Source organism: Aotus nancymaae, unplaced genomic scaffold (assembly GCF_030222135.1).
Source record: "Aotus nancymaae isolate 86718 unplaced genomic scaffold, 86718_ANA_hifiasm-v0.15.2.pri h1tg000020l, whole genome shotgun sequence".
Lineage (NCBI taxonomy): Eukaryota > Metazoa > Chordata > Mammalia > Primates > Aotidae > Aotus > Aotus nancymaae.
In genome coordinates, this window is record NW_026988432.1 from 8,225,180 (window position 1) to 8,251,812 (window position 26,633).

At 39.1% G+C, this 26,633-nt stretch overlaps 1 protein-coding gene across 6 annotated transcripts in view; it reads left to right on the forward strand.

The window, feature by feature from the left end:
* The window catches only part of CD226 (CD226 molecule), a 109,144-nt gene that overhangs the window by 65,890 nt on the left and 16,621 nt on the right, over positions 1-26,633 (forward strand). For 4 of the 6 annotated variants that reach the window (XM_012465390.3, XM_064379030.1, XM_012465392.3 and 1 more), the window contains 2 exons: positions 4,057-4,401; positions 22,952-23,016. In XM_012465390.3, coding sequence (XP_012320813.2) covers positions 4,057-4,401; positions 22,952-23,016 — 410 coding nt within the window. The remainder of the gene's footprint in view (positions 1-4,056; positions 4,402-22,951; positions 23,017-26,633) is intronic. The other 2 variants (XM_012465393.3, XM_012465394.3) reach the window with 1 other exon arrangement.

Here is a 26,633-nt window from a genome sequence, read left to right on the forward strand (position 1 = left end):
TTCAGGTAGATACCAATGTCTGTTGTTTCCTTCTTTATGGTCGTAAGTTCTTATTTAGCTCCCACTTAAAAGTGAGAGCATATGGTATTTGGTGTTTGATTTCTGCATTAGTTTGCTGAGGATAACAGCCTCCAGCTCCATCTATGTTCCCACAAAACATCTCATTCTTCTTTATGGCTGCATAGTATTCTATGATGTATATGTAATACATTTTCTTTAACCTATCTGTTATTGATGGACATTTAGGTTGATTCCATGTCTTTGCTATTGTGAATAGTGCTGCAGTGAACATTCATGTACATGTGTCTTTATGCTGGAATGATTTATATTCCTCTGGGTATTTGCTCAGGAATGTGATTGCTGGGTCAAATGGTAGTTTTGCTTTTAACTCTTTGAGGAATTGCCATACTGCTTTCCACAATGGTTGAACTAATTTGCACTCCCACCAACAGTGTATAAGTGTTCCCTTTTCTCTGCAACCTCACCAACATCTGTAATTTTGACTTCTTAGTAACAGCCATTCTGACTAGTATGAGATGGTATCTCATTGTGGTTTTGTTTTGCCATTCTCGAATGATGAGTGACATTGAGCTTTTTGTCATATGCTTGTTGGCCACGTATATGTCTTCTTTTGAGAAGTGTCTGTTCATGTCCTTTACCCACTTTTTAATGGGATTGTTTGTTTTCCTCTTGTAAATTTGTTTAAATTCCTTATAGATGTTTGATGTGAGACCTTTGTCAGATGCATAGTTTGCAAATATTTCCTCCCATTCGTTAGGTTGGCAAATTTTTCAACCAAAAAATATTGATTGGCTTCTCTACTTTATGCCAAGCGTGGTTCTAGGTGCTAAGGGCAGAGTAGTGTAAAAAGGTCTAGCTATATGAAGGCTTGGGCTTATGAAGCTAACAGTAAAAAGACTCAGGGTTTTGTGAGGTTGGTGAGGGATTTTGCAGAGCTGCTCAAACTGCATGCAGAGCTGTTGAACAGTAGGGATGGTGAGGAGGACAGGTCAGTAGCCAGGGATGTGCTGGTGGGCAGGGACAGTGGCATGATGCGAAGAGGTACCCAGCAATGTTTGGGGTACCCAGAGCATGAGCGGTGCTTGGAAAAGGTGATGAAGCACTGAAATAATTTCCAGCGATGATCTATGGTCAAGCCAGAGAAGCCACATACAAAATAGAAAATATTTCATCATGATATCCTGCAATAAAAATCACGGAAAAACAACACAGTGTATTCAATGTTTATTCTAAGTATAAATACATGGCTACATATCAGTATAAACTGGTTGTTATTATTTTTGTTTCTGTTTTATTCAAATCAAACTTTTTTCTTCCCAATTCACTGCGACATTTTGATCTCTGTTTTACGTGAATCCACTTTCCAATTCGAAGTTCAGCAGGATGCCAGGGTCCTCTTGTTTATGTGGGTTCTTCCTGGCAGTTCTTTTCAAGGTATTTTGAGCTGCCTTCCACTGTGCTGTGGAGAGGAACCTGTCATCTGAGAAGCCACAAGCAACATCGGAGGGAAGGCAGGTTCAGCCAACCTCATAGAAGTCTTGATTTTTATATAACACCAACCAATTACTATGTCAGGAAAGGTTGATTAGGGGCTACTCTGAGCTTCTGAACCACCTGCCTCTAGGGTTGGGAAACACTTCTTTCAGCTCTAGGCTGTCTATTGAAAGGCAGGTCTAGTTCCTCACATGGAGCGCCCTGCACTTTGCTCCCCAAAGACAGCCGCATTCCCTCTAGGATTTTCCCCACTGCTTCCTGCATTGTCCTTTGTGAAAATGCAGACACTGGTATCTGTATATCTGAAGAATGAGTTCATGTGTGTATTCAATGAAAATGATTTGGGATCTTTTTCATGACTGTCATAATCTTAGCCAGAATGATTATAATCTGAAAATTTGATACTCAAGGGTTGGAGACACCAGCCCAGCATTACTGCATAATGCTATGAGAAGACCCCTATTTATACCTGAGTCAGCAGGTTCATGGCGGCCTGTCTGAGAGCGTGGTTCTGGTTAGATAGGCAGACAAAGGAAGCTCCTGAGATTGGATGGGGCAGCATCCAGCGAGAAGAAGAAGAAAAACACAAAACAGTTGTGCCTGTGAGCACTGAAGACACGCACCCACACTGCCTCTTACTTCCCAGGGGCCAGAAGGGCTCCCACAGAAGTCGATTTTGCTTTCTTTTTTTCATTTCTTTTATGTTCTTTCATTTCTCCATATGGCACGCTGGCATCTGATTTTATGTTGCCACTCATTTCCTCCTTTTCTCATGTCTTCCTTTCCCTGTTTTAATTTTTATTTTAATTTTCCTTTTGTTTCTTTTAAGCTTCGATTTCCTTTTTTTTCCCATTTTTTATGATTTTTCTTCCTTTCCTTCTCTTTCCTCCTCTTTTCTTGTGTTGCTTTATTACTTAGAGTTGACACGTTTTCCGGGTGTGTGTTATGTGGGTAAAGTGCTACCTTTGGTAAACAGCTGTGCAGAGGAGAAACCTGGAGTGCTGTGGTTTTCTCTTTACAACATTTTGACACATGGAACCGCATGCTGGAGATGAGAAGCTAGTTTTTGGTGCAGCTGAAACTATCGTAGACATGATATTCTAGTTCAATAGATAGCAAATCTTACTGCACTTTAGATTTACTTTCATTCTCTCTTTTGAAATGTGACATCTCTTTCGTTTCTCTGGTTTCCTTTCCTTCCTTTCTTTTTCCTTCCTCCTTCCTTTTCTTTCCTCTCTTCTCTCTCTGTTTCTTCTTCTTTCCTTTCTCTCTTTCTCTTTCTCTATTTCTTTTTTTTCTTTTTTCTATATGCCAAGACAATGGCTCCTGGGCCAGCCTTGAGTGAAACTGTCACGTAGTTGAAGTGACAGATGACTTTGCACTCTTTGCATTTCTCCCTTAGTGCCAGAGAGCGTTGTGACATCGTTACTGCCCAGGCCTCCCTCTTTACTGAAACAGCAGATCAGAATTTGTTGGCTTTAGCGACGCTATCAGATGAAAGAAGATATTCATCACTAATAAATAGATATACTTGTTACCTTGCTGGGTTGTCTTAACTTTGAGAAATACTGCAGTTTATTCTTTAGATCAGGTTCCCAAACATTTTGGTCTCAAGACCTTTTTATGCCCTTTCAAAAATTATTGAGGACTCTCAGGGACTGTTTGTTTATGTAGGTTGTATCTGTCATGTTTACTGTATTTGAAGTTAATATTGAGGAAAATTTAAAACACAAGAATTTTCAAGCACACATACCACCTGCTGGCAGAGCCTCTGAAAATATCTAATGTATACCTGTGAGAGAACTGGATTGAAGAGGGGGAATTTTATCTTAATATCACTAGGAAAATAGGTTTGGCCTTGCATATCCCCTAAACGGACACAGGGATGCTGAGGGCCCCCCAAACGCACTGTAAGGACCACTGACTTAGATATTTGGTGACAATTACTGAGTACTTCGTGGTGGGAACTTCAGAAATGGTGTCAGGAAGGTGGGAGAATATTGAGGACTTTCATGGTACCAAGAATTGATACCACATGTGGGGCCCTATTCTATCCATGTGTAAGGCAACCCTGTATATCTGAAGAATGAGGTCATGTGTGTATTCAATGAAAATGATTTGGGATTTTTCATGACTGTCATAATCTTAGCCAGAATGATTATAATCTGGAAATTTGATACTCAAGGTCAGTGTCGGAGACACCAGCCTGGCATTACTGCATAACAGTCTCCTTGGCAAATTCAGCCTCTTCATATAAATTCACTACCAAGAAAAGCACCAGGGGTTTTGACTATGTTTCTCACTACATGGTTAACCAAGTAACACTTACGGAACTACGTGTGAACAATCATATCCTCTTTTCTATTTATCTCCCTGCCTTAAACAAAAACCCTCTTCTAAAAATGTGGTATAAAGAGGTCATTCGCAATGGAGGAAACTGTGTCAGGTAACATCATTAATCATTTTGATGGTTGGGTAGCTTCCAGTTGGGTGTCCCAAAATTTGACAACCTGCATCTAATCATTTACTTCTTCTTTTCAGATAGTTTTGAGACAGCTATGCCACCAAATAGCCACATTGTCTCAGAACCTGGAAAAAATATCACACTCACCTGTCAGCCTCAGATGACGTGGCCTGTGCAGGAAGTGAGGTGGGAAAAGATACAGCCCCATCAGATCGACCTCTTAACTTACTGCAACTTGGTCCATGGTAGAAATTTCACCTCCAGCTTCCCAAGACAAATAGTGAACAACTGCAGCCATGGAGTGGAGAGCTTCATCATCATCCCTGATGCCAGGGCCTCAGACTCGGGGCTCTACAGCTGCCGCTTCCAGGCCAGCACAGGAGAAAACGAAACCTTCGTGATGAGATTGACCGTAGCCGAGGGTGAGTGAGTACCAGACATCTTGTAGTGTCAAAAAGGGAAGAAGCCAACCCTCGTGGGTCGGTCTGTATTTTTATTTATGGTAAACATGTCCATTTAATGTGCATATTCAATGTTTTGTTAAATGTCTGAATTTAGATGAGTTGGCCACTATTATAGTATTTAGTATTTCTTTATCTTGTGAATCCATCAATCACAGATACAGCAGTAAAAATCTTCCCAATTTTCTTATCTGCCACAGTGCTGAAATTTAAAAAGAAATCGGTAAAGGGCTGAAAAACATATGGTATTGCCAGCCTGCACGTTTCAGCTGTAGAACTCCTGTCTTCCCAATTACATGAACATTTTCGATGGTGGTGATAAGGTGTTAGAATCCCCATGAACCCCAACAATAACAAGACACTGCTAGGTTGGTACGGCTGAATCAGGGCTGCGGTGAGTGGAACTCAACAGGTGTTTCAGAGTGTGATTGCCAGTTTGGCAGACTGGAGTCTTTTTTTCTCTCAGTCTTTTTCAGATGTGGATGCGTACATCTTAACATTACTAGGAAAATAGGTTTGACCTTGCAGATCCTCGGAAGGAACACAGGGATCCCCAGGCCCCTCAAACGTACTATAGGAACCACTGACTTCGATATTTGGTGACATTTACCGAGTATAGTCTTTGTGCTGGTGAAATTGGCCTTTGGGGCTCTCACCCGAGCAGGCCCCCTCCAAGGCACCGCGCTATTTGTATATTAGGCATTTGTCTCTTTTGTCATAATGAAACCCTAAATTTTGTTTCAGGACCTGCAAAACCTAGACCCACTTTGTATGAGTGTGAGAAAAAGTGATTTTTTTTTTTTTTTTTTTTACTTTCGGAAGTGCTAATATAGAGAGGCCCACATAGAGGTCTGTGTGGAAGCCTGTATTACAGTTGAGAGGAAGCAAGGCCATCCAGACTCTCTCAGCTCCGCCTCTTCCTCACTGTCAGGATGTGGAAGAGAAAAGAATTTTACCTTTCACTTTGTTCCCCCTTCCTCCCTTCCCTCCCCTTCCTTCCTTCCACCTGAGCAGGCCCCTTCCAAGACACGGCAGCACTATTTGTGTATTAGGTATTTGTCTCTTTGATCACAATGAAGCCCTAAATTGTGTAAGATTCAGGCCCCACAAAACCTGGATCCACTTTGTATGAGTGTGAGAAAAAGTGATTTTTTTTTCACTTATGGAAGTACAAATATGGAGACCCATATAGTTCTGTGTAGAGGCCTGTGCTACAGTTCCCTCCTTCCCTTTCCCCCACCCTCCCTTCTTTCTTTCCTTCCCTTCCTTCCTTCTCTAACTCTGTTCCCTTCCCTTTCTTTTCTTTCCTCCCTCCTCCCTTCCACATGCTTTCAGCCAGCCAATTTACCTTGACTTACATTAGACTTTTAGAGCCAAGGCTTGCTAGGCTTTGGGCAGTCCCTTTGTAGACTCTGCTTATATTACAGACTGGTATTTCTTCCTGTGTTGAAAATGCAGAAGAAAAGGTTTTGTGTAAATGGAAGCCTCCACTACAGCTCTGTGTATAAATAAGGAGAGCATTTTCAGTGGATAGCATCTTTTTATACACAATTACCTTGGACCACATCAAGCTTCCCTTGTTGTTCTTAAAGGGGTAGGGACCATGGTGAGACATATATTGGACTCATTGGACTTAGAATTTAATGAAAATGAGTGGTTGGTGAAATATTTGGGGGAAGAAAAATTAGCAGAGACTCCACATTTTAAATGTTGACTCTGTTCCTTCAGACACAGACAAAAAGTATTTCTTACCTAAAAAAACCTTGTATTACAGAAGTATTTGTTGAAATTGGTCAGGAGAAAGAAATAGTGAAAGCAGATACTGACCCTTTTTTAGGGACCAAGGCCAGAAAATATTCTATTTAGAAAAATGTCATGAAGGATCATTTTCAAATACGTATAAGATCTTGTCCATTATATGCTGAAAAGGTAATTGTAAACATCTTAAGTTATTGAGAAAATGAAGATAACAGATTTTAGGAGATTTAGGTAACAGACTTTAAATATGGTTGAATAACCGTATTTAACTCTTACTAATAAGTAAAAATGTCATTCATCTGTCCAAAGATGACTAAGTTTCTTTCACAAAACTATTTATTTGTATGTAAATTATAAACAGTGTCAAAATCTGCCAGTGAAATGAAGATGACTAAATGTAATGGTCAATATTGTTAGTGTACATGTGTTTTGAACAGTTGCTTTTTCACGTTCAGTTGACAGATTGAAACAATGTCGACTGGACCTTGTATCCAACTGGACCTAGCAAAAAGTTTTCATTGACAGAAGATGACAGCCATTAACTGTGTGTTTCTGTTTAATTCCTTTTTTCAATTTTAATAACTGAAAGATTGAACATAACAAAATAGTTGCAAAGCAAAACAGATCATTTGTGTTTTCTCTGGTGCAATTTGATTATTTCAAGACTTGAGGCTCTTTGGTCAAAAATCAATGTGGAGATTAAAGCAGAGAAACAGATATAAGAAGATGTGGAACAGATTTAATTTATTTCAACTGTCAAGGGAAAGGTGATTGTGGCAGATTTTATAAATTGATGTACATACTTTTGTTAGTTCTCAACAACTTCTTTTATATCACATAGTATTGGATCTAAAAGAGAGGTTTTTAGGACTCATATTCATATGTGCAAACACACAGACACTCATGGACACACACACACAGAGGGGCTCTTCCCCTGAATCCTACCTCCCTGCCTACATTCATCTTCAGACAAGTGCTAGGCCACTCAGCAGAGGACCTCTGCCAACCAAAAGGTCAGCTATCCAGTCTTGTTTGGTTTTGAACAGAGGAGAAAATGGCAGAAGCAAGAGCTGAACTCAAATTTACTATTGACTTTTTTGCTGAATTAAAAGAAATACGTTTCTCCTGTGCTTTGCACTTATGACCTAAAATGTAGAATGAAATAGTTTCAGGCTGACTTTTCTGAATTTGAAATTTGCCTGGACTGATGAGCAAGGCAGAGGAATATGTGCTTATTGACAGTACAGTGACTACAGTTATTTTTGTTCCTTAGTATCCTCTGGATCTTTATTTGTCATAAGTGTTTTAGGTGCCACTGAAAGAATTTGTCAAGTCTTTTAATATTAATTAAATGATGTGCAGACTACTGTTGTTTAAACTAAGCTTATCAATTATAAAAAGAATGAAGACAAAAAATCAGTTCTACTTTTACACTGTTGGTGGGAGTGTAAATCAGTTCAAACATTGTAGAAGACAGCGTGGCAATTCCTCAGTGATCTAGAAATAGAAATACCATTTGACCCAGCAATCCTGTTACTGGGTATCTACCCAAAGGATTATAAATTGTTCTACTCTAAGACACATGCACACATATGTTCATTGCAGCACTGTTTACAATAGCAAAGACCTGGAACCAACCCAAATGCCCATCAATGATAGACTGGATAAAGAAAATGTGGCACATATACATCATGGAATATTATGCAGCCATAAAAAAAGGATGAGTTCATGTCCTTTGCAGGGACATGGATGAATCTGGAAACCATCATTCTCAGCAAACTGACACAAGACCAGAAAACCAAACACGGCATGTTCTCACTCATAGGTGGGTTTTGAACAATGAGAACACATGGACACAGAGAAGGGAATATTACACACTGGGGTCTGTTGGGGGTTGGGGGGCTAGGGGAGAGATAGCAGTGGGTAAGGAGGTTGGGGAGGGATAACATTGGGAGAAATGCCTGATGTAGGTGATGAGGGAATGGAGGCAGCAAACCACCATGGCATGTGTGTACCTATGTAACAATCCTGCAAGATCTGCACATGTACCCCAGAACTTAAAGTATAATAATAATAATAAAAAAGAAATAAAATCAGTTCTTGCAGAAAGTTTCTGGGGGAGGCTAATATTGAACAAACTTCTGTTTGCCTTTGAAAAGTATAATTACTCATGTCCTTGTATGATCATCTTCCACCAATGAGACCACTCAGGCAGGGTCATCAAGCTTTAAATGAGGCATTAATGATTAGAGCTGAGAAATGAGGGTGAAACAGGTTATGAAGAGTAATCCCAAATATGCAGGAGGAAAGGGGAGATGGTGTATGGGTGACTGTAGTCAAATGACTAGGTTGGTACGGAGAGTCTAAGTTTTGTATTAATATGGAATGAGGTAGGTTAAATTAAGTGTTGACAGTGAAAACCTGCATCTCATATAATTGTCAAGCAAAGCCATTGTTAGTTCTTGAGCAAAGATGGCAAAACAACAATCAAGAAATAATAAGTTGTTTTATAATTTTCAGTGTGCAAGTCTTTAATATTTTTGGTTGTGTTTATTCCTAAGTATTTTATTTTTTTATTGTTACTAGGAGTGGGACTTTTAAAATTCCTTTCTTGGATAGTTTGTTGTTTATGTACAGAAATGTTGATTTTGTATCCTGCCTCTTAACTGAATTTATTTATTGTTCAAACAGGATTTTTTTGTGGCATTTTTAGGGTTTTAAAGATATTTAATTATGTCATCTGCAAACAGAGATAATATTGCATTTTCCTTTCTGATTTGAATGCTTTTGTTTTCTTTTTCTTGCTTAATGACTCTGGTTAAGACTTCTTGTACTTTGTTGAGCACAGGTGTTTAAAGTGGCCACCTTTGTTCCTGATCTTAGAGCAAAATTTTTCAGTTTTACATGACTCAGTACAATGTTAGCTGTGACCCTTTTACAGATGGCCTTTATTGTGTTGGGGTAAGTTCCTTCTATCCCTAATTTGTTGAAAGTTTTTATCACACAAGGATGTTGAATTTGTCAAATGCTCTTTATGCACCGTTGTGATGATCGTGTGGCCTTTTGTAGCATTTTGTTAATGTGGTGTATTATATTGATTGATTTACCTATGTTGAACCATCCTTGCATCCTAGGGATAAATCTGGCTCAGTTAGAATCTACAGTCCATTTAATATGATGGTGAATTTAGTTTGTTAGTATTTTGTTGAGGATTTTTCCATCTGTGTTCATTAGGGATGTCAGCCTGTAGTTTGTTTGCTCCCTCCCTCCCTTCTTTCCTTCCTTCCTCCCTTCTTTCCTTCCTCTTTGCTTTGGTATCAGGGTGATGCTGGTCTCACAAACTGAGTTTAGAACTGTTTCTAAACTCAGGATTGGCACTGGTTCCTAGAATGTTTGTAGAATTCATCGGTGAAGCCATCTGGTCCTAGGATCGGTGATGGGTCATGGGCCCCGATCCACCTAGGCTGGGCACAAAGGTGTGCTACACAGGGGAGAGAGATACCGTCAGCATGGTTTGAATCTCAGTTTGTGCTTTCCACTACCTCAAAACACTCAACACTTTCCTACTTTCTCCTTTTTCTAACCAACCTGTCAAGTTTCCACCACATTTACTTTCTTTCCTGTAGAGTTTCAGCCAGATCTCAATGTCTTTATGTTTTTTCCACATTAGAGAAAACTGCTTTCCTGTCATTGAAACATTAAGCATCTTGAATTTCTCAAAATTTTATAGTCTGAAAATTGCTACCCTTGAGTGACTTCATAACTGCATCTATTTGTATTGATTGATTGATTGATTGAGACTGGCTAATTTTTATATTTTTGGTATACATGGGGTTTCACTGTGTTGCCCAAGACGGTCCTGAGCTCAAGCAATCCCCCTGCCTCAGCCTCCTAAAGTGCTGAGAGTGGTAGTGTGAGCCACCATGCTTGGCCTGCATCTATTTGTAATGTTCCAAACAAGAGCCAAAGATTACAGGCTCTCGTTATCAGAAATTAATTGAGATTAAGGATTATGGCATCTGCTTAAAGCTGTCAAAGCATCTTTTCAGAATATGCCCAGTAAATGTTCTTGACCAATTATGTTAATGTTTCTATTCATTCTAGTAGGGGCTTGTGTCCATTTTAGTTTTAAGCTTTCTACCTCTTTGGTTTCCTGATTTTTTTTTCATCAACGTTTAACCTTTGAGGTTTGCTGATTGTTGAGCAAAGAAACTGAAATTTCAATAGATCAGCTACAATGTTTCGAGAGAATACTTTCATGAACTTTTGTTTATGCATGTAACTTCCAGAAAGACCTATTTAATTTTTTAACTTTCATTTTCTTATTTTGCATTTTTAATATAAGTGGCATATAATTGCTGGTCACCGGAACAGAGGATGGGATTAATAAATTAACATTATAAAAGTATTCACTAGGAAATCATAGTACCACACCTAAGAGAATCTTCCTAGATGTTTCTTCTGGGAATATGTGAGGTATAGGATTGACACAGAGGAAGGACAGGGGAATAGAGTGCTGTAAGTTATAAATATATCCCATATAGATGATACATCTTATTTACACAGATTATAAATCTTGCCTGTAGTCATACAGGCTTGGGGAAGGTTACTGACTTTGAGGCTCTGTGCTCCTGAGTTGGATTAAAAAAATATTGAAGAAAGAAAATAAATGTTGCTTATTTAGTTGGCTTTTGATTTGTCTAAAACTAACCAGTTTACTCCCAGTCCATTTGGATTCCAGAAGAGTTTCAGGTTGTAGACAAGACAGTTTTTTTAAGGATTCTATTAATCCAGAACCTTTCCCACTCCTATGAATTTAGAATGGATATGAAGCTTGTAGACATGAGGACTGTCTGAGCTGGTGTGCACTGGGCTGACAGATATATCCCTTTCCATGACGTTATGTGGTGAACCCCAGCCTCTTATTATCTTTACCGACATGGAAAATAAAATGTCCATGACAGTTAATTTATATGATGGAGCCACACGACCAGAATCCCAGAGCACCATGTCACTGTCACAAGCTAAAATAGCCTCTACTGAAACAGATCAACCACAATTTTCAGCTCAATTTAGTTTTCTTGGTGAAACTGGGTATCCAGATGAAACATAGTTTCCAAAATCACAAGTAAGTTGATTACTCAATCATGGCTATTATGTCGTTTCATCTTTACTTTACCATTGCCTCTGCCTAGATCGTTTTTTAAATGATATACTGCATTTAAAAAAATGCAACTGGTCAGTTAATTTGTTTTGTAAGCCCTACTATTGATTTATTCATTTTTTTGAACATACAAAAACCTAGAATGTTGGCCTGCAATCATTTTTTATACATACTATATTCGTGTAGATAAATAAGCTATTGAATTCAATAATAGTGATAAGTTATTGTCAGAGGGAATGAAACTCTAAAAGGTCACACACTGAATTTACTTGATGACGTTATTATATGGAGAACATTGTTGACTGTATATTGCTACCTCACATACATAAAGCAAGTTCTAACTGAACACCACTGTACACGATGCAAGTCTGCAGAATTAGAAAGCAGTTGATCCTAGGAACTGCTATTCTACAGGTGGACCTTTGCCCTCAGATTGAATTTTCAACTCTTCATGAAGTTTTTCTCTCCCTAGGAGCTTAGACTACAAGTAGGGATTCAAATTCAGACAAATGTACTGATCTTCTTCCCACTTAACATCTAGACATGGTGCTTTGGGAGGCTGAGTTGGTAGGAGCCCTTGAGCCCAAGAATTCGTGGCTGCAGTGAGCTAAGACTGCACCATTGCATCACAGCCTGGGCAACAGAGCAAGACTCTGTCTCAAAATAAATAAATAAAATAAAGAAAAATAAAGGAAAAAATAGTCAATGCATGGCCATATTATTCGAGACCTTTCAAATGACTCTGACTGTAAAATAACCATTTTTACTTTATTGTCATATATGGAATTTACATTCGAAAGCACTTGTTGTTAACAGCCTGAGGTGGTCTCTTAGAGCCTTATTAAAAACTGAACATAAATGATTGTGCAAAGTTTTCTCCAAAGGCAAGTAGAAATTACTTAAAATGTAAAAATAAAAAAGTTCTTCTTATAAGATTAATAGCATTTCATTCTTAGTAGAAATTCTGATTTAAGTATTATAACTCTATCAGTTGATTACTTTGAACTTCATCTGAAGTATTTCAAACATTACTGATATGACTTCTGATAAATAGTCAAAGGCGACGTACTAGGTTTGTGGAGGACTATGTTATTTAAGAGGATGGAAAATGAAGAAGAAAACATACCTGTCATAAGTAGAGGTAGATCTTTGAACTCCAGTTTGTATCTTCAAATTATTATTTATACTAAAATGACTCAGGGATTTAAAAAATACATTTATTCAACAGAGGAATATAAGGTTTTAGGTATAACTTTTGTAAAATAAATATTTTGCAATCTTCATTGAGCACTCTAAAATTTATGTCGAGGATTGATTCAATGTTTTTAACTTTGGTAGAATTCAGAGTAGCATGGTGTTCACAATCCTTTAGATGTGAGTGGTGTTTTAATTAATTAAATCAGAGGGAGAGATTCTTTCACAGGTATTAAGTTGAAATGGTAATACTCTCAGTTGGATTGGTGGAATGTGGCTTTGGCCATGTTGGACAGTGAGTGAAAAGAAAAAACCTTATTGTGATGATGATGGACATAGGCAAAATAAAAAGTAGATATTGAGATGAGAAGATTTCATTAACAAAGGGTGGGGTATTTTCTGTAGGATGCAAAATGCAGATAAACCCATGGGAGGCAAGTTTATACATATAAAAATACAGGCTCATGAAGTATCCTGATGTCACTGTATCTTCAGTTTTCACATCTTATGTAGAGCATTAGGATTGATTATTCACTCTTTAAATTTGTGTTTGTGTGTGTGTGTGTGTGTGTAAGTGTATGAACTGAGATATCTATGAACATTTGTTAGGAGGAGTAACAAGTTTATTTTTCAGCCTGCCATATGGTAAACACGCAACAAATACACATGATGGTGTGGGCAATTTTACAACCACACTTAACATATGAACACATGCCAAATCCCAAATAGTTTAATCAAAACAAGTCGTTTTGCTTTTATATTGGCTACTATTTTCTCTTCCTTATCCAGCAAATAAAGTTATCAGTTCTGAAATCTAATCATGTGATTCCTTTTTAAATTATTGGCTCTTTTTTAAAAAGAGCAATGAGATGGGTAATTAAACTCTAGAGCATAAAGCGGCAGATTTTGAAATTTTTCCTGGTTATTATTTCTTACAGCCAGGCATAGGCTGTCATGTTTTGTAGAGCACTTAGTGAAGTTTTTTTTCATAAAATGGTTTAAAATTGGATAGAATATTTGGAGGTAAATACTCAGCCTAAGACTTGCTGAAGTTCATATTCCGAAAAGATCTGTATAGCATTTGTAGCACCTTTAGATACAGTCTTTGTAAATGCTATAGAATTTGCATTTTGAAGTTTTAAAAATATTATTTTTAGTTTTAGTTTTATGTTTTTTGGGACAAGGTCTTGCTCTGCCGCCCAGGCTGGAGTGCAATGGCGCGATCTCGGCTCACTGCTACCTCCTCCTCCCGGTTCAAGTGTTTCTTCTGCCTCACACTCCCGAGCAGCTGGGATTACAGGCGGCCACCACCACACCCAGCTAATGTTTGTATTTTTAGTAGAGACGGGATTTCACCATGTTTGGTCAGGCTGGTCTGGAACTCCTGACCTCAGATGATCCACCAGCCTCGGCCTCCCAAAGTGCTGTGAGCCGTCGCACCCGGTCACATTTTGAAGTTTTCTAAGGACCCGAGGAAAAAGTTACAAGTAGCTGTTATAAGAATTAAGTGTCACAAGGCCTTGTCTTGGCCGCTAAATGATAAACACATATACCATGTCTCTATGTGTGCCAGTGGCTGTTCTGAGAATTTACTCGTAATTCCTTATTCATTTGTCACAGCAGCACGACTCCCCTCATTTGACCTATGAGGAACGTGAGGTGTGGAGAGTTTACACGACTTGTTTAGGCTTCGTAGCTAATAAGTGGAGGGGCGGGGATTCAGATCCAGGCTGACTGGCTTCAGAGTTCTTATTCTTGGCCCCAGCACTACTTTTCTGCTCAAAGTGGAAGAGAAAAACTACTCCCATCAGGAGACTCATCACAACAGAAGCTGGTGACTGTGCAGCTGCAGAGCGTCCTTCAGGAGGTTTATACAAGCTATAGGTTTCAGGCTGAACCAACATCTAGAGCAAGTTTAGGCAAAGGAGTGGGGTGGGGGTCTCCCACTATTTTATTTCAGCTGTGGATACTTCAGCTGACTCCCGTGCTGTGGGCGGAAGTTCTCCTCTACCTTCCTGTCTTTTTTGCAGGGGCTTGTGCACAACATGGAGTCCTGTGAGGCAGGCCGTCCACACAGTGCCGTGAGGGACAGGCACAGTCAGGTAGCACTCTTGAAGGTCTGGAGGGGAGGTGCTGGGTGCTGGTCAAGTCAAATCCATACCAGGAACAGATTAGGGGAACTTTAGGAGTAGCATCTGGGCAGAGGAGACCTGGTGACAGCTCAGGTCTCATAGCCACAGCTTCTGGCCACAGCAAAGCACCTGATCCTCATGTCCTCACCAGATCCACCCACTGGATGCTTCCTGTGTGGAAAAGCCTACTCCCTGGAGCAACTTTCCAGGAATCTGCTAAAAGTTCCCAAGCACACCCTTCCTTCCTCCTTCTGAGGCTCCTCCTTCCTTCCCTTCCTCTCAAATCCTGCTCTCTTACTCTTGTGCACAGACCTTAATGGCTTCTTGAAACCAGAGCTGGAGTAATCAGAATACTCGTCTCTTCTTCCTTAGGGATAGTGAGGGTGTCACCTCTAAAATCTTCCCCCTAAAACAAAAGTTTATTTTCCATATTAAAACATTCTGAACGTATATGTTCTCTCATGTTTATGTAGTTTATATTGGACAGCTAAATACATAATATATTTAAATGGTATAGCATGCCTATTGTGTGTCTTGTTGCAGCCTGCAGACGGCAGGCTGTTTATTTCACTGCAGCATTTGGAAAATTTCCCATTATTTCCTGAGAATAAGAATAATGGTAACACTGTAATGTAGAGTTATACCTGATTAAACAACAGTAATGATAAAAATGTGCTGGAGAAATATAATCAGAAACAAAATCTCCTCCCTACCCAGAAAACAACTCCGCAAAGTTAGAAAACAAAATAATTTTGCTACTGAATAAGCACTAAATCAGAATATAATACATATCACAGGTAACCTCCTAAGAGATTGCAAAGACAAATCTCACTCTCTCATACAGCCAAATAGATACAAGCCATTACATCCATGCTCTAAAGATGAATGATAACTAGTCTTCAAGTAAGAGGGCTTGTCAGACATTCATCATGAATGCTTCATCCTAGATTCAACTGGTAATTGGGGGTGACTATATGTGTTAGCTAATAATTGGCTTTATCCAAAGGAAAAATAAACTTCTCGTATCTTTATGACAGCAGGTACGTTCGCACCTTGAGCGAGGTGCTTGTGGTAGTCTCCTACCCTCTCAGACTGGGAGGTAAGGGTGCTATCTTTGTCGATGGTTACATTTCAAAGGGATGGCTCCCAGGTTCTTGAGAAAGACATTTATCCATCAAAAGCTGACAAGGGACTTATTTGGCTGTTAAAAAGATGTGCGATGTGCATATCTTTCAAAGAGACAGAGACAAAACTGCCAGTTACCAGTGTTCTAAAGTCAATACCCTAAGAAAGGAGGGAGGAGGAACCCACGGGCAGGCTGGGGATCAGCTGCTGGAGCTCCCCTGGCAGGTGCTTCCTAGAGTAGAGCAGTGTTTCTCAAAGCCGCTCTGTGGAACCAACATCAGAATCATCCGGTCTGCTTGCTAAAAGATGTGGATTCCGGGAACTTGTTCCCAGGCTGATGTATCAGGGTGATATTTCACAAGGCTCCATGTGATAATTTGTTTTATTTTGTTTTAGAGACAGGGTCTGGCTCTGTCTTCCAGGCCTGGGGATACAGTCCTTAGGATGACCTGCCTGCAAGGTTGGCTCTCTGTGGGCATGTGGGAACTTGGATTTTTGGAACCTTTTGACCATTCTCTAACTGATGGGGTGGTTTATTCAGTCTAAACTGCTTATACAGTCCATGTGGTTTACGCTAAACACCTGCTTTTCTTTGGAGATATCAGCCAGTCCTTCTGACTTTGCCCAGGCAGCTTATCCCTTTGCTGATTTGCCTTAGATTTTTCTGCTGTCATAAATCTGAGCCGTGAGCATGGCCGAAGGCTGAGTGCTGTGCGTCCTTCCAGCAAATCCCAGGTCCTGGGGAGGGGGAACCCTGAATACAACTGTGAAATAGCATGTTGGTTGCCTTTTAATACTGATGGTTCATTTTAAGATGATATTTCTATTACATTGCTATAAGGACATATACATTCTCATACTTGTTTTATTTGAAGTTTACAGATACAATAGACCTTATTTTTTTAGGTAATAAGTACTGAGATGTTTTATATACATGAATCTTCAAAGTTTAGTAAAGCTGATTCCTTTTATGCAGGAATTTTTAAAATTATCATTTTTAGATGGAAAGAATTCTAAGCTGGATAGCGTATTTCTTTGCCTCACTAAACAGAGGACAATAGATACAACCATCTTGTGACTGTCCTGCTGTCCTCTGAGCACCAAGTCTTGCACTTTGCTGTATGTGGTGGGCTATAAGAAGCAGCAAGATGGGTAAGCCCCACTTTAAATTACCTCGTATCATTACACTCTTGTATGTGTGTTCTAATTTGGTCTCCTCACTCAATACAAAGCATCACCTACCTCGTTTATTTCCCTCAATAGTCCATAGTCGATTTTTTGCCATTTTTCTAGTTTTTTATTGTTAATCTGTTATAACAGGAAGCCAGATTCCCAAGAGACACTTTGTGAGTCAAAGGTGACGGTATCTACATGACAGTCCCACTGCTGTGATTATCCAACCAGAGAACTTGTTACATCTACTTCATTTTCTTTTCTATGTACTTGGTATTTAGTTTCTAATTCCTGATTTCAATCAAGGCACGTTCACAAACATGAATACAAGAGATCTGGAAATAAAACTAAACAGAAACAGTCTTGGCTAGGCCATACAAATCACTCAGAGCCAGGCGTGGTGACTCCTGTCTGTTATCCAGGTGCTTTGGGAGGCCAAGGTAGGAGGATTGCTTGAGGTCTAGAGTTCGAGACCAGCCTGAGCAACATAGTGGGATCTTGTCTCTACAAAAAATTTTTAAAAATATTAGCCTGGCATGATGGCATGTCCCTGTGGTCCCAGCTACTTGGGAGGCTGAGGTAGGAGGATCACTTAGAACCCAGGCCTGCTACATGAACTCTTTTCTGCACACTAGTCCACTACGATAGTGAGATATGTGCTGCTATTCACAGTCTGACTTTTGAAGCGTCTCTACAGTTTCCTTTAAATAATGTGTTCATAAAAATTGAGGTAAGTGTGTAAGAAATATAAGGCTAAGAAATAGTTGTGTAAAAATATGAGACATCTAAAACAAAGGAGTCAGCCTTAACATTTTTCTGAATAAAAGTGTCAGCTTGAAGATATTCTCATCTCTTCGTCCCCATGTGCTGACTTAAATACCCTTGCCACACACCAATTTCTGTAGAGAACTGATGGCCCACGTTACTGAATTATGCTACATTATGGCGCCAGAAAAGGGAGCTAATGCAGTCATTCTGTATTGTGTAGGTGAAACTTACATACAGACCATCTTAGACTATATGTTTCTCAAGTGACATAAACCTTTAAAGTGTTTAAACTATTTGGGAGAACTATTTTCAATATAAAGAAAGTTTCCTACCTGATATATATATTTTTAAATGCCATCAAGAGAGGCAAATTGTAGCAAAATTTGTACATCAGGCGGGAAACTTGCTTCCCTCATTGGTTTGTTCTATAATGACAGGAAAATTATGTGAATTCTCTGGGCCTTATGTTTCTTAGTTAAAGCCTGATAATACTTTTATTTTGAGGAAGAGTAGTTGCTATTTACTCAGGAGAAGGATTAGAGGTTGAAGTCATGGCCCTTTAATTCTCTGAAAATAATCTACACCTTAGGACCTTCTTGCTATAAACAGGGAAAGGCTTCTGAAATACAAAGAGCATAAAACTGATTTATCTGGACAAGGAAAGTTGACCTTTGAAAACTTGGAATAATATTACCATACCAGTATCCACTTGATGCATATTTCAGGCATAAAGGAAAGTTCAACAAACTTTGGGCTACCACTATGTCCCGTGGTCTGCCAAAGCAACAGTTATTTTATGTATGTTTATCAACAGTACCTGTGGCTCTCCCTAGGAAGGTGAGTCTAGCTGCAGGAGCAAGCATGGTCTGCCATGCACACCTGCTTCCATGTGACATCTCAACATGACAAAAATAGAAACAACTTATCTCTTTAACCCTCATTTGGAATGTGTCTACATAAAATATAAATGCATATATAATATATGCATGATTAATAAGTTAAATTGTTTGGTGCTTTAAGCATTGAAAGCACCTCTACATCCTTTTTTTAAGTCTCACAGCTACCCTTGTGGTTAATTTTTTATCACCATTTTGCAGTTGCCAAAGAAAGTATCTAAAACATTAAGTGTCCTCTGTGAGGTCTTCCAGGGAAAAGAATTAGAAGACAGGACTAGGCTCCAAGGCTTTTCTCCTCAGTCTTGGTGTTTTCGGTAAACCAATGTCTGAAGTGGGACAAAGGCTGACTATCCGTCTACGTCATATAAAGTTAAAACTTGGAGTGACCTGAAAATTCGGAATCTGTCACCTCACCAACATCTGCTCTGTGTCAACTCACTATGTGTGGTCCATCTGCACACAAAATGAGGCCCAATATTTCAGTTTTTTATCTAAAAAAATTAAATCAGTATTTTTAGTTGACATAATATTTGTGTATATTTTGGGGGTACAATGTGATATTTTGATATATGTATACAATGTGGGGTGATTAAATCAAGGCAATTAACATATCCATCACCTCATTTACCTGTGATTTCTAAGGCGAGGCATTTGAAATTTACTCTGTTATTTTGAAGTATACATTATTATTGACTATAGTCATTCTGCTGTATGATAAATCTTAAAACATGGCTGGGCGTGGTGGCTCATGCCTGTAATCCCAGCACTTTGGGAGACTGAGGCGGGTGGATTACTTGAGGTCAGGAGTTTGAGACCAACCTGGCCAACATGGTGAAACCGTGTCTCTACTAAAATACAAAAACCAGCTGGGTGTGGTGGTGTGCACCTGTAGTCCCAGCTACTTGGGAGACTGAGGCAGGAGAATCGCTTAAACCCAGGAAGTGAAGGTTGCAGTGAGCCAATATCATGCCACTGCACTCCAGTCTGGGTGACAGAGCAAGATTCTGTCTCAAAAAAAAAAAAAAAACAAAAAAAAAAAACAAAAAAACCTCAAAACTTATTCTCTTTGTATATCTGAAATTTTACACTCTTTAACCAACAACTCCCATTATCTCCCTCCCCATCCTCCTGTACAACCTCTGGTTACCATCATTCTACTTTCTACTTCTGAGACATTAACTATTTTAGGTTCTATATTTAAGTGGGATTATGTGGTATTTGTCTTTCAGCAGCGCGTGAGGGTTCTGTTTTTCTGTTTTCTCCACATCCTTGCCAACGCTTTGTTTCCCTCCCTCCCTCCCTCCTTCCTTCCTTCCTATTCTTTCTTCTTTCTTTTTCTGAAATGCAAATTCTCATGTATTTATTACTGAACCTATCTACTAGTGCAGAGCATATAAACAGAGTGAAAACATATTCCCAACAAATCATGTTTGAATGTCCAGATAGTGGTGAAATTAGCAGCTCAATATGCTGAGATGATCGTGACCCTGACACAGCATCAATATGTGTGCCATCTCATCTGCAATTCCTTATAAACCCAGCTTGGTTCTTCTTCAGTGTCTCCATTTTGGAGTTGCATCTGATTTTATTTCCAGCTTTTATCTGAATCCACTGGGGATTGGGATGATTTTGCTTTTGTTTCTTGGCCAGGAATTGCTTGTTCCTGAAAGTCTTATGAGAAGACGTGGTGAGAAATGGAGTCAACCACATACATCGTGATGAGGGGGAAAACCACTCATTATCTTTCATCTTTTTGATAGAGCCATTCAAACAGGTGTGAGGTGATATCTCGCTGTGGCTTTAATTTGCATTTTCCAGCCTAATGCTGGACATTAGAGAGTCAGGATCTGTGGGTTTTCCCTGGCATGTTCTTTGTTCCAGTTATTTAGGTTCTAAGTTACTTGGTTTCTTCACTCCCTAACTCCACCCCAATCCCAATAGAGGTTAAACTATAGGCATGAATGGCCGCTTTTGCCTGTGGAACTCTGAGGGAAGGGACTGACAGTATTTCCATCATGAGCCTTTTCTAAGAGTTTATAACTCAGCCATAAATACTTGTCATTGGCAGAAACTTAGCCTAGAGGGTCGCAGTCCTGGAGTAAATTATTCATTTATATATTTCACTGGCTTGCTTTAAATTATTTTAACTGTATTTATCTCTTGTGATGGAAGGAAAAATAATGGCCTTATGGTTCAAGACACTTTTGTCCTCTTATGAATCAACACAGCATTGGGATATAAATGAAAAAAGTCAGCAAAAAAGTGGCTTCTGGAAATAATTCTTTTTTAAAGAGAAGGGTTTAAGGGCTGACATGGCTCAACCTGAGATCTATTAGCAAAACTTAAAGAAAAAAGTAAATGTTATGAACTATTGATTAACTTCCAAAACATCCATACCCATTTGCTTTTCTTCTTTATTTTCCCCAGTCATCCAGGGCTCACTCAGCAAGGTGCAAGGTTACCCAGCCTTGTTCTAAGCCAGGTTTGTTCATGTGGAAGCTGCAGGCAGGGCAGGGAATGGAGTGAGAAGCCGTGTTGGCTACAGGCTGGGCCCCTTTACAGTGAAGTACAGTGGATTGAATCTCTACCTGACCCCTGTGCTTTCTTTCACCTTTATTTCTTAAGAAAAAATCCTGTTTCCTTAATTGTTTTTAAATTGTCTAGGACTTTTCAAAAACAATGTATGTTCAGCTAAATCAGGTATTGTGGTATTAGGATATGCAGATATACAGGTTTTCATCACAGGTCCTGGCTCCAAACCCCCAGGGTCCTTGTTATAATGTCACAGAGCACTTTAGACCTCAGGAAATGGAAGCTCTCTCTCTGACCTTCTCCTGTCCTTTCTCCTGCCCAAGGTAAGACACTAATCTGAATATGAGTCAAAAGACCCTCATTCCAGAGAGGATCCCACCCCATACCTAGAGGGGAGACTGCTACACAGAGAGGCCAAGAAAAGTCTGAATAGACAGGTCTTGCTGGGTATAGATGATATGCTTTTTGTCCAATCCCATTTCTATGGGGTTGTCAATCATGCCCATGTAACGAAGCCTCCATAAAAACTCGGAAGGATGGGGTTTGGAGAGCTTCTGGATAACTGAACACATGGAGGCCCCTGGAGGGTGGCGTGGATGGGGAGGGCATGGGAGCTCTGTGCCCCTTTACACATATCTCACCCTATGCATCTCTTCATCTGTATCTCTTGAAATATCCTTGATAATAAACTGACAAATGTATTTTCTTGAGTTCTGTGGGACACTCCACCAGATTAACCAAACCTGAAGAAAGGTCATGGGAACCCCAACTTGAAGCCCACCAGTCAGAGGTTCTAGAGGCCTGGACTTGCAATTGGTGTTTGAAGCGGGGGTTGGCAACGGGGAACGGGATGTCTTTGGGACTGAGCCCCCAGCCTGTGCGATCTATTATCCTCAGGTAGATAGTGTTGAAATTGAATTGGTGGACACTCAACTGGTGTCTGTTACTCGGTGTGTGAGAAAATCACCTAAACCTTTGGTCACAGAAGTCTGTGTTGACAATTGTTGTGGTAGTGTGAGAGCAGAGGAAAAACACAATTTGAGAGAGTGTTTTTCTACACAAGTGTCAAATTTGTCTTTACTTACCACTTTGTCTATATAGTACCAGACATACAGTATACCTTGAAATAATTTGTGTTTAAAGACTGAGTAAATGAATGGATCTGAACCAAGTGGTCAAACATTCCTAAAAAGAGGTTACAAATAGGTAACACATTTCATATGAAAGAATGCATCTGAAGTTTAGATTCATAATTGGGCAGTGTGATACAAGTGTTTGTACTTTCAAGTGGATTATACTGTTAAAGTCATATAAATTAGACCTTAATAAAGAAAGCCATCTTAATTGTTAAGTATTCTGAGTCTATTTTTAAAAAAGATTTCTACAACCTGTACTTTAACCACAAAGATTGGATAGAATATTCTGTTTTAAGCATGCAGACTTTAATTTTTTTGTACTGTATTTTCCTGATTACAAAAGTAACACATCATCTAGAAAATTTGGGAAATGTAAAAACGCCCAAAGAAAACAAGTGCTTAAAATTTTTTTTAAAAAAATAATTAACTGTCAAATAAAGATAGAATATATTCAGGCAATGCAATGTGATGATTTGCTGTATGTAAACAAGGTGCAATAATTACCACAATCAAATGAATTAGCTCATCATCTATCACCACCCATACTGTATAGTAGGTCCCCAGAACTTATTTATCTTATAACCAGAAGTTGGTATTCTTTAGCCAACACCTCCCTTTTTTCTGCACTCCCAGGTCCTTCTAACCACTGTTCTATTCCCTGCTTCTGTAAGTTCAAGTTTTTTAGATTCCACATACAGGTGAGATTATACAGTATTTGTCTTTCCATGTCTGGCTTATTTCACTTAACATAATGTCCTCCAGATTCATCCATGCTGCCACAAATGGCAGGATTTCATAGCAAAAGAACAACCCAATTAAACAGTGGGCAAAAATTGACATTTTTCCAAAGAAGACATAACACTGGCCAATAGGTATATGGAAAGATGTTCAACATTACTAGTTATCAGGGAAATGCAAATCAAAACCACAGTGAGCTCTCACCTCACACCTATTAGAATGGCTGTTACCATAAAGATGAGAGATGGCAAGTGTTGGTAAGGATGTGGAGAAAAGGGATCCCTTGTACACTGTTGGTGGAAATGTAAATGGGTATAGCCATTATTGGTACAGAACGGAAATTTCTCAAGAAATTAAAAATAGGCCAGGTGCAGTGGCTCACTCCTGTAATTCCAGCACTTTGGGAGGCCAAGGTGAGTGGATCACCTGAGGTCAGGAGTTTGAAACCAGCCTGGCCAACATGGCAAAACCTCATCTCTACTAAAAATACAAAAATTAGCTGAGCATGGTGGCAGACACCTGTAATTGCAGCTACATGGAGACTGAGGCAGGAGAATCACTTGAACCTGGGAGGTGGAGCTTGCAGTGAGCCAAGATTGCACCACTACACTCCAGCCTGGGTGACAGGAGCGAAACTCCATCTCCAAAACAAAACAAAAAAAGAAATTTAAAATAAAACTATCATATGAACCAGCAATCCTTCTGATGGGTATATATACAAAGGAAATGAAATCAGAATCTTGAAGAAATATTTGCACCATGTATGTATTGCATAATTGTCCACAATAGTCAAGATGTGGATGCAACCTAGGTGTCCATCAACAGACGAATGGATAAAGAAAACGTGGTACATATACGCAATGGAGTATTATCAACCCTTAAAAAAAGAAGGAAATCCTGTCACGTGTGACAAGGTGGATAAACCTCGAGGACATTATGCTAAGTGAAATAAGCCAGACACAAAAAGAAAAAATCCTGCATGACTTCACTTATTTGTGGAATCTAGGTTTAAAAAGTTTAAAAATAAAATGTTTGCTTATTTGTCTTAGTTTCCCATTGCAGTAAAGTTTGTAAACAAAGAGTGGGTCTACACTTTGAGATCTTATGAAAAAATATGCAGCTAAATAGTGGATAAAGTGAGAATAAATTATCTGAGGAAAAGATGGGGAAGAACTGGCTGAAAGGCATGGTTTTCAGGTTGCAGTAGGTTTCCAGACTGCCTGGGTGTCACAGTATAAGCACTCAAGCTTTGATTTCAGGAGGAAGGGAAACTGTGCTGCCCTTTCAGAGCCTGGCCCCATTTTAATGGTGGGGTGATTGGCAGGTTCACTGTCCCGAAGAGAAATGGCGACTAAGACGACTACTGGATTTTGATTCAATCCCATTCTCAGCAGCAGTTATTGATGGGGTTCTTCTCTGTGGAAAGTGTTCACAATGTGCTCTGCGGGTTGGGGGCTGTGAGGTGTGTTGTGTGCAAGAGGATGTAAAAAAAACATAAAATGTTCAAGGGAGACTTGGGCAGATCTCTGCAGAAACCCTACAAGCCAGAAGAGAGTGGGGGATAATATTCAACATTCTAAAAGAAAATAATTGCCAACCCAGAATTTCATATCCAGCCAAGCTAAGCTACATAAGTGAAGAAGAAATAAAATCCTTTACAGACAAGCAAAATGCTGAAAGATTTTGTCACTACCAGGCCTGTCTTATAAGAGCTCCTGAAGGAAGCACTAAATATGGAAAGGAAAAATTGGTACCAGCCACTTCCAAAACGTAACAAATTGTAAAGACCATCAGCACTATGAAAAACTGCATCAACTAATGGGCAAAATAACCAGTTATCATTATCATCATAATGATAGAATCAAATTCATACATAACAATAAATTAACCTTAAATGTAAATGGGCTAAATGCCCCAATTAAAAGACACAGACTGACAAATTGGATAAAGAGTCAAGACCCATCGGTGTGCTGTATTAGGAGACCCATCTCACGTGCAAAAACACACATAGGCTCAAAATAAAGGGATGGAGGAAGATTTACGAAGCAAATGGAAAGCCAAAAAAAAAGCAAGGGTTGAAATTTTAGTCTGATAAAACAGACTTTAAACCAACAAAGATCAAAAGAGACAAGAGCATTACATAATGGTAAAGGGGTCAATGCAATGAGAAGAGCTAACTATCCTAAATATATATGAACCCAATACAGGAGCACCCAGATTCATAAAGCAAGCTCTTAGAGACCTACAAGGAGACCTAGACTCCTACACAATTATAGTGTAATAATTGTGGGAGACTTTAACACCCCACTGTCAATATTAGATCAATGAGACAGAAAGTTAACAAGGATATTCAAGACCTGAACTCAGCTCTGGACCAAGCAGACCTAATAGACATCTACAGAACTCTGCACCCAAAATCAACAGAATATATGTTCTTCTCAGCACCACATTGCACTTATTCTAAACTTGACCACATAATTGGAAGTAAAACATTCCTCAGCAAATGCAAGAGAATGGAAATCATAACAAACAGTCTCACAGACCACAATGCAACCAAACTAGAACTCAGGATTAAGAAACTCACTCAAAACCACACAACTCCATGGAAACTGAATAACCTGCTCCTGCATGACTACTGGGTAAATAATGAAATTAAGGCAGATATAAATAAATTATTTGAAACTAATGAGAACAAAGATACTATGTACTGGAATCTCTGGGACACAACTAAAGAAGTGTTTAGAGGGAAATTTATAGCACTAAATACCCACAGGAGAAAGTGGGAAAGATCTAAAATCAACACCCTGACATCACAGTTAAAAGAACTAGAGAAGCAAGAGCAAAAAACTCAAAAGCTAGCAGAAGATAAGAAATAACTAAGATCAGAGCAACCTGAAGGAGATAGAGGCACAAAAAACCCTTCAAAAAATCAGTGAATCCAGGAGCTGATTTTTTGAAAAGATTGCCAAAATAGATAGACCACGAGCCATACTAATAAAGAAGAAAAGAGAGAAGAATTACAATAAAAAATGGTTAAAGGGAGATCACTACTGATCGCACAGAAATACAAACTACCATCAGAGAATACTGTAAACACCTCTATGCAAATAAAGTAGAAAATCTAGAAGAAATGGATAAATTCCTGAACACATACATCCTCCCAAGACTAAACGAGGAAGAAGTTGAATCCCTGAATAGACCAATAACAAGTTCTGAAATTGAGGCAGTAATTAATAGCCTACAAACCAGAAAAAAAAAATGCCCAGAACTAGATGAATTCACAGCTGAATTCTACTAGAGGTACAAAAAGGAGCTGATACCATTCCTTCTGAAACTCTTCCAAAAAATAGGAAAAGAGACACTTCTCCCTAAGTCATTTTATGAGACCAGCATCATCCTAATACCAAAACCTGATAGAGACACAATGAAACAAAGAAAGTTTCAGGTCAATATCCCTGATGAACATCGATGTGAAAATCCTCAATAAAATACTAGCAAACTGAATCGTGCAACACATCAAAAAGCTTATCCACTGTGGTTGTCAGCTTCATCCCTGGTATGCAAGATTGGTTCAGCA